This window comes from Camelina sativa, chromosome 8 (genome assembly GCF_000633955.1).
Source record: "Camelina sativa cultivar DH55 chromosome 8, Cs, whole genome shotgun sequence".
Classification (NCBI taxonomy): Eukaryota; Viridiplantae; Streptophyta; class Magnoliopsida; order Brassicales; family Brassicaceae; genus Camelina; species Camelina sativa.
Genome location: NC_025692.1, coordinates 19146947 through 19161277, shown reverse-complemented (window position 1 = coordinate 19161277; position 14331 = coordinate 19146947). Strand labels below are relative to the sequence as shown.

The 14331-nt window shown below is 34.3% G+C and overlaps 2 protein-coding genes and 1 pseudogene across 2 annotated transcripts; all 3 read left to right on the top strand.

Moving 5' to 3' along the window:
- Positions 156–2163, top strand: LOC104707525 (flavonoid 3'-monooxygenase-like). Its single transcript, XM_010423898.2, has 2 exons — positions 156–1181; positions 1340–2163. Exons 1-2 carry the CDS (start codon positions 243–245, stop codon positions 1961–1963), a joined length of 1563 nt encoding a protein of 520 aa, XP_010422200.1. The 5' UTR covers positions 156–242; the 3' UTR covers positions 1964–2163.
- LOC104707524 (flavonoid 3'-monooxygenase-like) lies at positions 4863–6747 on the top strand. The gene is made up of 2 exons (XM_010423897.2): positions 4863–5902; positions 6046–6747. Exons 1-2 carry the CDS (start codon positions 4964–4966, stop codon positions 6667–6669), a joined length of 1563 nt encoding a protein of 520 aa, XP_010422199.1. The 5' UTR covers positions 4863–4963; the 3' UTR covers positions 6670–6747.
- On the top strand, positions 8618–10595 carry LOC104707523 (annotated as a pseudogene).

Genomic DNA, 14331 nt, shown 5'->3' with positions numbered 1-14331 from the left:
AATTTTTTTTTTTTTTTTTTTTTTTTTGACGTCAACTAAAAAACCTTTTTTTCTTTGTCAAGCTACATTTTGATAAAAGAAAAAACTAGGAAAATTATATTATCCGCTCAAATGTTATCAATTTATCCTCTTTAAGACCCTCAAGTCCTCTACTCAGGATTGGCTTAATTACCGTAGAAAATACCATTAAGGGACAACAACTCAAGTGTACATCCCATAACTTCTACAAACCGCTATAATACATGTCTCCGATTTCAACACTATTCACCGACAACACAATACTAATCGATGTTAAACCTTACGCAATTCCCGTTCTCATCGCTATCTTATCGATTCTGTTATACCGCTTCAAACGCTCTCCCCATCCGCCTCTACCGCCTGGTCTTCGAGGGCTACCTATCGTCGGGAACCTGCCCTTTCTTGACCCGGATCTTCACACATACTTCACAAACCACGCTCAACGTCATGGTCCAATCTTCAAACTTTATCTTGGTTCAAAACTAGCCGTCGTGGTCAACTCTCCAGCACTAGCTCGAGAGATCTTGAAAGACCAAGACATCAATTTCTCAAACCATGACGCCCCTCTCACAGGCCGAGCCCTTACCTATGGCGGTCTCGACCTTGTTTGGTTACCGTACGGTGACGAATGGAGAATGCTTAGAAAAGTTTGCGTTCTCAAGCTTCTTAACCGCAAAACGTTGGATTCTTTCTACGAGCTCCGACGCAAAGAAATGCGGGAAAGAACGAGGTATTTGTACCAGAAAGGTCAAGAAGAATCACCGGTAAACGTCGGAGACCAGATCTTTTTGACGGTGATTAATCTCACGATCAATATGTTATGGGGAGGCTCTGTGAAAGCAGAGGAAAAGGAGAGTGTTGGAATAAAGTTTAAAGGAATTATATCTGAAACAATTAGGCTTTTGGGAGTGGCTAACGTTTCTGACTTTTTCCCATTGCTAGCTAGATTTGATCTTCAGGGACTTGTGAAGAAGATGCATGTCTGTGCTCGAGAGGTTGATGCGATACTTGATCGAGCCATCGAACAGATGCAAGAACTAAGACGTAAGGATGGTGATGATGGTGAATGTAAAGACTTTTTGCAACATTTGATGAAGTTAAAGGAACAAGAAGCTGACTCGGAGGTTCCTGTTACACTTAACCATGTCAAAGCCGTACTTGTGGTAATTCAATAGTTTCAGTTTTTTATACTTCGGAGGATATTAGCATATTGTTGCAAACTATGTAGATTAGTCTTACGATTTTTGGGTAAACAATAAAAAGATGTTTACTTGTTCACGAGGACTGACTTAATCAATGCGATTGTTATATATATGTGAAGGATATGGTAGTTGGTGGTACAGATACTACAACCAGCACGATAGAGTTTGCGATGGCCGAACTAATAAGCAACCCAGAGTTGATGAAGAGAGCGCAACAAGAGCTAGACAATGTTGTAGGCAAAGATAACATTGTTGAAGAATTACACATCACCAAACTTCCTTACGTAGTAGCCATTATGAAAGAAACACTTAGACTTTATCCAACCATTCCTTTGCTTGTCCCTCGTCTTCCGACTGAAACCTCGGTTGTGGGAGGCTACACCATCCCTAAGAATACTAAGACCTTCATCAACGTTTGGTCTATTCAGAGAGACCCACAAGTTTGGGATTATCCGACTGAGTTTCGTCCTGAGAGGTTTCTTGATAATAAGTCTTGTGATTTTACTGGAACAGATTATAGGTTTCTTCCATTTGGATCTGGAAGGAGAATTTGCGTCGGTGTAGCACTCGCCGAGAGGATGATTTTGTACACTCTCGCAACACTGTTACATTCGTTCGACTGGAAGATTCCCGAAGGTCAGGTGTTGGATTTGGAAAAGAAGTTTGGGATTGTCTTGAAGCTGAAGACGCCTCTTGTCGCCCTGCCCGTCCCGAGATTGTCTAATTCAAATCTTTATTTGTAAACGCGAAAATCTTCATATAAGAATCTTATTTCTTAAAAGGTAAAAGATTGTCATATTGTTACTAATATACAAGAAACAAAAAATTACTAGGTCTTTGGGGTGAAAGTACAATGCGTTTTTGAAGTTTTAACCAGGAAACTTACTGAAGTAGGACTACTTGTAAATCTTGTTGGGTAAAAGTACAATGCGTTTTTGCTTTATATCTGGTTTTGTTCTATCTGAGATATATATAACTCACAGGATGGATGGACGGATGGACCGTATGGTTCTAAATCAAAAAAAAATTTCTTGAATATATTATAATGGATAATGAATATGATGACGCATCTCAGTATTAGGTGAGGTAAGGATCCTAGTTTCCTAACAAAGTAGATTTATATATGCCGACCAGATCACGAGTACAAGCAGGCCAATCCTCTTAAGTTTGCAGCCATATCCTTTTTTGGCCAATTATCTTTGAAGTATCCTTATCTGAGTTAGTTGGCCAATTTTGATTAGTGACGCATACGGCATATCAGTATCACCATAATGAAAAATTTAATGACGCAGCTCAGTATTATCAGTTTATCACCATATAATTTTTTTCACCAATTATAACCAATAAGAATGAACAGATCCTCTTAATTTATCAAAAAGAAAACTATACTCCCTTTGTTCCATTATATAAGAGTTTTTGGTTAAAAACATAAAGATTAATACAAAAAATATTGTATCATTTAACCAAATTCCACCCATAAAAAAAATACTGCAGAATTTAAATAGTCAAAAATCATTAAATTAATATACAAAATACATAGAAACTTTAAAAAGTCTTATAAAATAAAACAAAGAAAAAATCTTAAAAGATCTTATATATATTGGTACAAAGGGAGTATCTATTTTGGGGTTCCTCAAAAATTAACTTTTCAAATCTTCATATTTTGATTTTTTGTTTATCCTAAGAAAATACAGGTTAATTCCACAAAACTGAAAGTAATACACAATATAATATGCTACTACCACCGTCCATTATTTAAAAATTATGATCAACATATACTAAAACGAAATTTTCCCGATAAAGTGTTTTAAATATACCCACTCTTATAATTATAAAAATCTATTATAAGTGACTGTGAATTTTTTTTGAATATACATATGCTATTACTTGTGATTTCTCATAATTAACTTGCATTTTTAAAAAATATAAAGTTTAGTTACAAAAATAGTGGCATGAAAGGTGTTTTGAATAAATAAATGAAATAAATATATGTAGAAAACATATGCATCAGAATTAAATAAGGAAAACGTTTAAATACATAATAAATCAAATCAAAATTTCTGATTCTTTATAAATATATTAGGAAAAAAGGCAAAAAAAAACAAGAAAATAAAATTACAGTTAATATTTGTGCATATTTTTCCTCACATTTTTAGGAACAAATAAACAAATCCAGTTTAATTTTGAAAACAATTTGAAAATGAAAATTAAATTACTTTAAAAGGTATTTTAAAATAGTCAAGTATTCATTATAGCCTTAATAATATAAAGTTAATTAATATATAAGATATGTGAAATTAATAAAAATCAGTTCAAATTTATTTTAATGGATATATAAAATATATCTAAAATCAACTTAGTTGTAAATACTCTCTAAAACACAAGATATGCAAGAAATATCTTTAAAAAGATCTTATGTAACTAATATATTTTGTAATCTTAAATAAAAATAATATATATTTATGAAAATAAACTATTTCATGTATTACATTTGTTGTATAAGAAATAATAATAAATTCATTTTTTTAAAACAAAAAACAAGCAAAGAATTTCAAGTTATATTTGTATTTCTAAATAGTAATTACCCTAAAATATGTATTTAAAACTCTAAAGTCAATAATTACAACTGGTTCACTATATATTTATGCAAAATTGAATATTAATAATTAGTTTTTTTTTAATTTATTTACTATGAACAAATCTTCTATTGCAGAAGGAGAAGAATTATATGTAAAAAAATGTGAGGAAAGCACAAAATTTAGTTATGTTCTTATCCAAAAATTTTGGACGATAAAATAATAGTTAATTATTTAAAAGAGAACTGTTATGGGACATAAAAAAAGTTACGGGTAGGGATGAGAAGAAACAGGACGGGACAGGACAAGACGGTATGGGACGAGATGTCTTTGTCATTCTAAAATAGTTACGGGTAGGTTATATATGTGCAATAGTCTAAACTAAAACCAAATTAAAATCTGATATTTGGATTTAACACATTTAAGCATACCGCTATCACTTAAAAACTGCAAAACGATTATTGTGTATATGTTACCGTGCAAAGGATTAACGATGTCTATAGAACGTACTTATCTAAATATGTTTTAACAATTACCACGTAAGTAAAGCAATTATACTACTCTACACTATTTAAAATTTCTAAATTGTAAAAAATACATAAACCAAAACATTTTATGCAATTCGAAATATATATAAATTAATTACAACATTTGTCATCATGTGCTGTAGCACAGAGTATTATCTAGTGTATATGTATACCGCAAGTTACAAAATTGTATTTTACGATGTATACCCAAAACTTTATGATGGTTGTTGTCTAGTCCTTAACATTTTTTCAATAAATCCTTCTACTACACAAACTCTCTTCTCTTAAGGTCCAAATATATTTTGTTTTGTTTGAATGATTCAAAAAAATCGAGACCCTAGAATTGTATTATCATTTTTTATTTTGACTAAAAATATAAAGAAAGAAAAAGAAAGAACATATTTTCTTTGATTTCTAAAAATGATGAAATTATATCATCCACTCAAATGTTATCAATTTTATCATCTTAAGACCTTTCGAGTCCTCTACTTAGGATTGGCTTACCGTATGCTGTACGTCGTTGTAACCGTATGCTGTACCGTATACTACCGTGAAGAAGAATGATGCTGTACGTTGTTGTAACCGTATAAAATACCATCATAGAGACAACAACTTAAGTCCCTAGAAACAGCTGTAAAAGATGTCTCCTATTTCAACTCCCTTCACCGACAACACAATATTGATGAATGTCAAACCTTACGCAATTCTCGTTCTCATCGCTACCTTATCGATTCTGTGGTACCGCTTCAAACGCTCTTCCCATCCGCCTCTGCCACCTGGACCGCGAGGGCTACCTGTCGTCGGGAACCTTCCGTTTCTTGACCCGAATCTTCACACCTACTTCACAAACCTTGCTCAAAGTCACGGTCCAATCTACAAACTCAATCTTGGTTCAAAACTAACCGTCGTGGTCAACACTCCAGCGCTAGCTCGAGAGATCTTGAAAGACCAGGACATCAATTTCTCAAACCATGACGTCCCTCTCACGGCCCGAACCCTTACTTATGGCGGACTCGACCTTGTTTGGTTACCATACGGTGCCGAATGGAGAATGCTTAGAAAGGTTTGTGTTCTCAAGCTTCTTAGCCGCAAAACTTTGGATTCTTTCTACGAGCTCCGACGCAAAGAAATCCGGGAAAGAACGAGGTATTTGTACCAGAAAGGTCAGGAAGAATCACCGGTGAACGTCGGAGAACAGATCTTTTTAACGATGATGAATCTTACGATGAATATGTTATGGGGAGGTTCGGTGAAAGCAGAGGAAATGGAGAGTGTTGGAACAGAGTTTAAAGGAGTTATTTCTGAAATAACTAGGCTTTTGGGGGAGCCTAATATTTCTGACTTTTTCCCAATGTTAGCTAGATTCGATCTTCAAGGTCTTGTGAAGAAGATGCATGTGTGTGCTAGACAACTCGATGCGATATTTGATCGAGCCATTGAGCAGATGCAACGACTAAGAAGTAGGGATGGTGATGATGGTGAATGTAAAGACTTTTTGCAACATTTGATGAAGTTAAAGGAACAAGAAGCTGACTCGGAGGTTCCCATCACCGTTAACCATGTCAAAGCCGTACTCATGGTAATGAAATGGTTTCAGTTTTAAAAATGAAAAGAATCTAGACTTTTATCGATTAAATCTTATGTAAACACAAAACTATTCTGTCATAAGATTTTATAAGAACTGACTTATTCAATTTGTTAATTTGTTATATATATGTGAAGGATATGGTAGTTGGCGGTACAGATACATCAACGAACACAATCGAGTTTGCGATGGCCGAACTAATAAGAAACCCAGAGTTTATGAAGAGAGCGCAACAAGAGCTAGACGAAGTTGTAGGCAACGACAACATAGTTGAAGAATCACACATCGCTAGACTTCCTTACATAGTAGCCATCATGAAAGAAACACTTAGACTTTATCCAACCATTCCTTTGCTAGTCCCTCATCGTCCAACTGAAACCGCGGTTGTGGGAGGCTACACCGTCCCTAAAAACACTAAGATCTTCATCAACGCTTGGTGTATTCAGAGAGACCCAAATGTGTGGGAGAATCCAACTGAGTTTTGTCCCGAGAGGTTTCTTGATAATAAGTCTTGTGATTTCAATGGAGTAGATTATAGGTTTCTTCCATTTGGATCTGGAAGGAGAATTTGCGCGGGTATAGCACTTGCCGAGAGGATGGTTTTGTACACTCTTGCAACGTTAGTGCATTCTTTCGAATGGAAAATTCCGGAAGGTCACGTGTTGGATTTGGAAGAGAAGTTTGGGATTGTCTTAAAACTCAAGACACCTCTTGTTGCCTTGCCTGTTCCGAGGTTGTCCAATTCGAATCTTTATCTGTAAAGGCTAAAGTTTAAGAAGCATATTGTCTTATTGACACCCTTCTCAAATTTTATTGGCACCTTCCAATTTTCTTTTTAACCCCTCTCTTATAAGTTTAATATATTAATATGTTATTAATTAGAAATCTATTAACTGCTCTCTAACAAAAATTTATTGCTATTAATTGATTTTATTGCTAAATTTAAAGTTGATTAAAAAAATCAATGCATAAACATAGCCTAATTTCTCTAAATTAAAGATCTAAGACTCTTTCTCTTTCTTCGTAACTTTTTTTTTTCTTTGCCACCTTTGCGTAACAAGATTCAACAGTTAGTGAATGCTAAATTTATTTTTTGATATATTCTATATATTTTTGAAAAAAAATATTATGACCTCCATGATTAAGTTTTTTGGCTCCACCACTAATAGCCACCTATATATAGATTCATTTAAATTTGGATAAAACGCAAATCTAAAAACTAGTTATAAAAATCGCATTGTAACGAAGGAGGCAGTTGTTGTTGATCGATGTTTTGGCCATGGGCAGCATTGATACAGCTCATTCGTAGAAACTTCAGAAGAGAAGTTTGATTTGTTTGTTTAATCATAGTGTTTGTCTTAGTTATTTATTTTAAGTATGTCTCTGTTCTTAGCTATTGGATTCGTTCTTTTTCGATTGCGGTTTGTAACTTTCCTTCTAGTTGTTAGTTGTTTCCGAGAACTTATACTTTGTCTGCCGGTTTAGACTCCCTCTTTTGGGCTTTAGATTCCGGAGATATCTCTGTTTTCCGCCAGCTTATGTATTTCACAATGTAAACTTTCAAGCAGTATCAATAACATCATATGACAAAAAAAAAATCGCATTGAAAACTTAAAACAGTGATATATTTTTGTAAAAGGAAAAAAAAAGTTTGAGTGTTTGACGACCGAATTTCAAAGAGACTCATCACTCATGGATATTCACATCAAATAGCAGTGCCGGGGTCTGGCATTTTTTAACTCCGAACGCAAAAAAAAAAATTATGCCCTATAATTTTTTTTTTTGCACACTCATAAATAATAATTAACCATACTAATTGACGAGCAATGTTTAATTTCATAGCCAATCTGTAAATGAGAACAAAAAAATCTAAAATATAATGCCCTATAAAATTCATTATTACTAATCCAACACCAATCTACTATCTAAACACCTATGTCTAGAAACTTTTTCTTCAAAATCTAGCATTCAATTCAAGGTACGTACCTTGATCTTTTAGAAAGTTGGAAACCCTTCGTTTTTGTTGCTACAAGGAAGTCTTCAATTGAAGTTGTTTAGGGTTTTTATTTAATAAAACTAAAAAATTTACCAAACAAAAAATTTTCTTAACAAGATATTTTAAGTAACATTTTATTAATAGGCTTAATGCCCATAAAAGATGGTAAAAAGAAAGCCCAGCAAAAAAAAAGAATTATAAAAAGGGTTAGATAATTCTTTTAACATAAGAAGCCTAAAAAAAAAAATTCTAAACTATGCCCCATGTAATTTCATGCCCTAATCCATGGCTTCACTAGATTGTGTCATGGGCCAAGCTTGTCAAATAGTCGAGACAGGACTCATCACTCATGGATATTCACATCAAATAGTCGAGACAAGAAAGTAATTAAATGTGTTCAACTTTTATCCATTAATTAAATTCATCAATAATATTATCTATCTCAAAAATTTTGAAAGTTTTCCGACCTCAACAAAATGGTTCCTGTTAGAACATGATTATTGCACATACTCGACCAAGGGTGTCAAAAAAATAATTAATAATATTTTAATTGAATTTAATTATTTAATTATTTTTTAATTTATGTAACCAATTATTTTCTTAGTGACGTTAGAAGCCAACGAAATTAATAGATTTTTCCCCTTTTTTCATTTTCGTTTTTTAAATTGGTTTTGTTTTTCTTTATATGCAGGGTCTAGAGTTGCAATATCTTCCTATTTTATAAACATTGAAAGTATCACCTATTATTGATTTATTACTATATTGAAATAATACTATCCACTTTCCTTTACTTTCTTAGATGACCTCATAGTTTCTTACCCAAAAAAACACTCTGCAAGATTCAAAAATGTCTCCGATTTCAAATCTCTTGCCCGATAACACATTTAATCTCACTCCTTACGCAATTCTCATTCTCACCGCCATCTTATCGATTCTATGGTACATCTCCAAATTCTCGCCACAACCGCCTCTACCCCCTGGACCACGAGGGCTACCTATAGTCGGGAACCTCCCGTTTCTTGACCCGGACCTTCACACCTACTTTGCTAACCTAGCTAAAAAACACGGTCCAATCTTCAAACTCAATCTTGGCTCGAAACTAACCGTCGTGGTCAACTCTCCATCGCTGGCTCGAGAGATCTTGAAAGATCAAGACATCAATTTCTCAAATCGAGATGTCCCTATCACGGGCCGAGCTGCTACATATGGTGGTATTGATATCGTTTGGTTACCATACGGCGCCGAGTGGAGACAGCTTAGAAAAATTTGTGTTCTCAAGCTTCTTAGCCGCAAGACTTTGGATTCTTTCTACGAGCTCCGACGCAAAGAAGTCCGAGAAAGAACGAGATATCTATACGAGAAAAGTCAAGAAGAATCCCCCATTAAAGTCGGAGATCAGTTGTTTTTGACGATGTTGAATCTGACTATGAATATGTTATGGGGAGGGTCGGTGGAAGCAGAGGAGATGGAGAGTGTAGGAACAGAGTTTAAAGGAGTTATCACTGAGTTAACCGGGCTTTTGGGTGAGCCTAATGTTTCTGACTTTTTCCCGTGGCTAGCGAGATTCGATCTTCAAGGGCTTGTTAAGAGGATGCGTGTGTTCTCGCGAGCTCGATGCGGTACTCGATCGAGCCATTGAACAGATGCAAAGGCTAAAAGGAAGAGATGATCATGATGGTGAAAGCAAAGACTTCTTGCAATATTTGATGAAGTTAAAAGACCAAGAAAGTGACTCGGAGGTTCCCATTACGGCTAACCATGTCAAAGCCGTACTCACGGTATACAATTATTTGCTTCATTTTTATAAGTTAAGGATAATAATATTGGTAGTTTGGAATCATTGATCTGCAAAAACATAATTTAATTACGAAACTACGGAATTGTATTTTTATAGTTATATTTGTTAGAATTTAGATCTTATTTGCAAAGTCTGTCAGTGAATTTAAGTTCCGACCATTTGTAATGAAAAGTGATTTGTTCATTAATGTTATTGTTTATGTGTGAAGGATATGGTGGTTGGTGGCACAGACACGTCAACAAACACGATAGAGTTTGCAATGGCTGAGCTAATGAGCAACCCGGAGCTCATTAAAAGAGCACAACAAGAGCTAGACGAAGTTGTCGGCAAAGACAATATTGTTGAAGAATCACACATCACTAGACTTCCTTACATACTAGCCATTATGAAAGAAACGCTTAGGCTTCACCCTACTCTTCCTTTGTTAGTCCCTCACCGTCCGGCTGAAACAGCCGTGGTAGGTGGCTACACTATCCCTAAAGACACTAAGATCTTCGTCAATGTTTGGTCTATTCAGAGAGACCCAAATGTCTGGGAGAACCCAACAGTGTTTCGTCCAGAAAGGTTTCTTGATAACAACACTTGTGATTTCACTGGAGCCAATTATAGCTATTTTCCGTTTGGATCTGGCCGGAGAATTTGCGCCGGCGTAGCACTCGGCGAGAGGATGGTTTTGTACACTCTGGCGACACTATTGCATTCGTTCGATTGGAAGATACCGGAAGGACAAGTGTTGGAATTAGAAGAGAAGTTTGGGATTGTCTTGAAGCTCAAGACCCCTCTTGTTGCCTTGCCCATTCCGAGGTTGTCCGATTCGGATCTTTATCTATAAATGCGAAGATTGTTACATTTGGCAATTCTCATACCATAAAAAATAAAATTATTACTTGTTATTTGGGGTAAAAAAAAGAGTACTGTATAATGTATACGTTTAACGAAAATCAAACATCACTTCCGGTAAGAAAAATAGCATAGATATTCACGTAAAACTGTAAAACCAACCATCTGTTTTACTTAATTAAGATATTACTTGTTAGATATTAGTTTCGTAGCATTCAGATTTTGTTTAGTCGGACATGCATAACTAACATGGTGTGGTACTATCTCGTTGATTACTAAAAAGTAAAAACAGAAGATATAAAACTACTTTTTTCTTTTCTTTTGACATCATCCCAAGAGTATAAGAAAACGAATCATGGATTAGGCAAGATTTTAATTTAAAATATTTTCCATTAATATATTCTTGAATACAGATATAATCATTTAAATTTTTTAGCATAAGTCTATATAACCACTCAGCCCTGGCTCTAAGAGTGTGCGAGCACTGGATCCACAGTTTTTTGCAAAAAAATGATATGCTTTTAAGATCTTAAAATTCTGATATTTTTATAAATAAGATCCTAAATTTTAAAATTTTCAAATAACACCCTAAAACTTTAAAAAAAAACAAAATTTGGGCACAAGGTCCACTAAAAGTTTAATTTGGGCCTGTAAATGATATATAACATACATATTGTTTTTGACAATAATGTTTTCTTGACAAATAAATAATTTGATGATTATCTCATAATTTTTTATTTTAAAAGAGTTTCTTTTTTATTCATATTCCATAAAAAACATTTTTTAAAAAGCTTGATGTTGATTATCGATTGTTGACCTAATTATATATATTATTTATGTATATATCATTTATGATTAGATGTTGATATTAACATAACACTATTCCGTATAAAATCTGAATATACCGAAACTCATGAACATCACTTAGTGAAAGGTACATATATAATATCATATCATTGTAACAATTTCAAATCGAGCTTGTTTTACCCGTCGAAGCAAGTGCAACATACCATATAAGAATTTTGGACCAATTCATGAATGTGTCTATTTTATCTCACTTTCTTATATAGCCAAACGATTAAGCGCGACTTATAATCTAATAATATATTTAATAATGTATGTCATGTATTTTCTATAAACTCATTCGTTTCACACAATGAATGAGATTACAAAGATATTAATTTAGTCATGTGCATTATCTTTTAAGTTTTAGTACTTATTTTAAACACTTTTAATTACAATTCTTTCGTCATTATCTACGATACACTCGTTGCTTTGCGACATCTACTTTATTTTCATGTTCTATTGACTCACATATAACATATTAGACTGTATATTGATTTTCAAAATATATTATAACTAGTTTCTCTTTAATTACTATCTTCCAATACTCAAATTTGGATTAAAAGCTTTTGATTCAATTTATGAAATATCCATTTTTTTGTTTTTAATCATGTTATAAACTAATATTTCACTTTTAGTTTTATTTACCCTGTCCGATTCGGATCTTTATCTATAAATTCGAAGATTGTTAAATTTGGCAATTCTCATACCATAAAAAATAAAATTATTACTTGTTATTTGGGTTAAAAAAAAAGAGTACTGTATAATGTACTAGGATATTTTTAGTTTACATTGTTTTTGGATATTTTTTTGTAATTTTTTTTGATCATCATCATTTTTTTTTTTACCTCAAAAACACCATATCTTATTAAGCTGGTTCAAATAGGATAGCCTCATGAGCTAACCATTCCAGAACATGCGGACTTACATAGGAAAGGAAAGATCCTCGTGCTCGAGCCGCTTTTGCAAGACAGTCGACACAGACATTGTTCAATCTAGGTATACATCCAATAGAAAACATAGAAAACCTCGTTTGATAAGACTGAAAAGTGTCTAATTCCGAAGCAAACGCTGGCCAGTCTTTTGACTTATCTCAAAATGAACCATATCATATCTGAGAGAGAGAGCACTTTCCATGGCCCAGCATAAAGCCTCTAGTTCTGCATGAATAGGTGATAACAAACAGGCCATTGCTCTTAGGCCCCAGATAGGCCACTCTAAGACAGACAAAAGAAAGCCAATACCTGTAGTTGTGTCGTCCTTTTTGTAATTTTGGAGATTGTTAGTTAAGACAATATTAATTAAATAAAAATATTATGTAAGATTTGAGATATGAGGGTTAGTAAAATGTGTATCTTTCTATTTATAAGAGAAATTGTAGTTAAGAGCATATGGAAAATTATTATTTAATTAGATAATAAATGCACTAATCTTTATTTTAATTAGGTAAATGTAATTTTTACTTTCTCCGGTTTTTTATTTGTCGTTTAAGGTTTTCTCACACAAATTTTGAAAAAACTATTAAATTGTCTATTTTGTTGTAAACTAGAGAAACTCGAAGGAGGTTTTCTCTTCTTATCATTATTAATCCAATCGAATGTTACATATATATAGGAAGGGACAAAGCCCAAATACATTAGGACTACTAAACCGACTTAAACTAAGAGGAGGTGGCCGATGGGCCTTATGGGCTTGGACGTACATGGGCCGTGTATGGGCCGGTTATGGAAATCCACCATCCGTGTTTTACAACACTCCCCCTTGGATGACATAACCGTGCAAATGCTAAGGGATCTCCGTAATGCGCTTTGGGGTGCTGCCTCATTAAAACCTTACCAGGAAAACCCATTGGGAAAAAACCATGGTGAAGAAAAAAGAGTACAACACGCATTACTCCCCCTGTTCCAAGCATCACTAGAAGTCCTTAAGTCTCCGCATTCCAATCTGGTGTGCGAGCTTCTTGAATGTCGATGTCGGTAATGACTTGGTGAAGAGATCGGCTGAATTGTCGCAAGATGGAACTTGTACCACTTGAACTTCTCCGGCCTTTTGTAGTTCATGTATGAAGAAGAATTTCGGTAAAATGTGCTTTGTCTGATCTCCCTTGATATAGCCTTCCTTAAGATGTGCGATGCAGGCTGTATTGTCTTCATATATAACCATTGGTTCCTTATCGTCGGCCATGCCACAATCTGTCCTGATATGTTGAGTCATCGATCTCAACAACACACACTCATGGCTGGCTTCATGCATTGCCAAAATCTCTGCATGATTAGATGAAGTGGATGAAATGGTTTGCTTCATTGAACGCCAAGAAATTGCTGTACCACCGTGTGTAAATACATAGCCGGTTTGAGACCTGGCATTATGTGGATCCGATAGGTAACCTGCATCAGCAAAACCAACTAAACCTTCTTTGTTATAGTTAGTATAATATAAACCGAAATCAAGCGTTCCTTGTAGGTAACCCAACACATGTTTGATACCGTTCCAGTGCCTTTGGGTTGGACAAGAGCTAAATCTAGCTAGGAGGTTCACGGCAAAACATATGTCTGGTCTAGTGTGGCTAGCCAAGAACATTAACGCTCCTATTGCACTGAGGTATGGCACTTCAGGACCGAGAATTTCTTCATCGTCCTTCCTTGGACCAAATGGATCATTTTCCAAATTTAAACTTCTCACAACCATTGGGCTAGGCAATGGGTGAGCTTGGTCCATATTAAACCTCTTGAGTACCTTTTCAGTATATACTATTATTAACCATTCATTGCATTACTATAAATATTATGGAAGTTACAAAAATGAGAGTTAATTAGTACAACATATGGGATTGATGAGACATAATAGAAAAGTTAATAAAAACTGTGTCAGGTTTATAAAAATACATTATTGTAAATTAATAACTAAAATTATCTATTGTTTTCAATATATATTCTGTTGTAAACT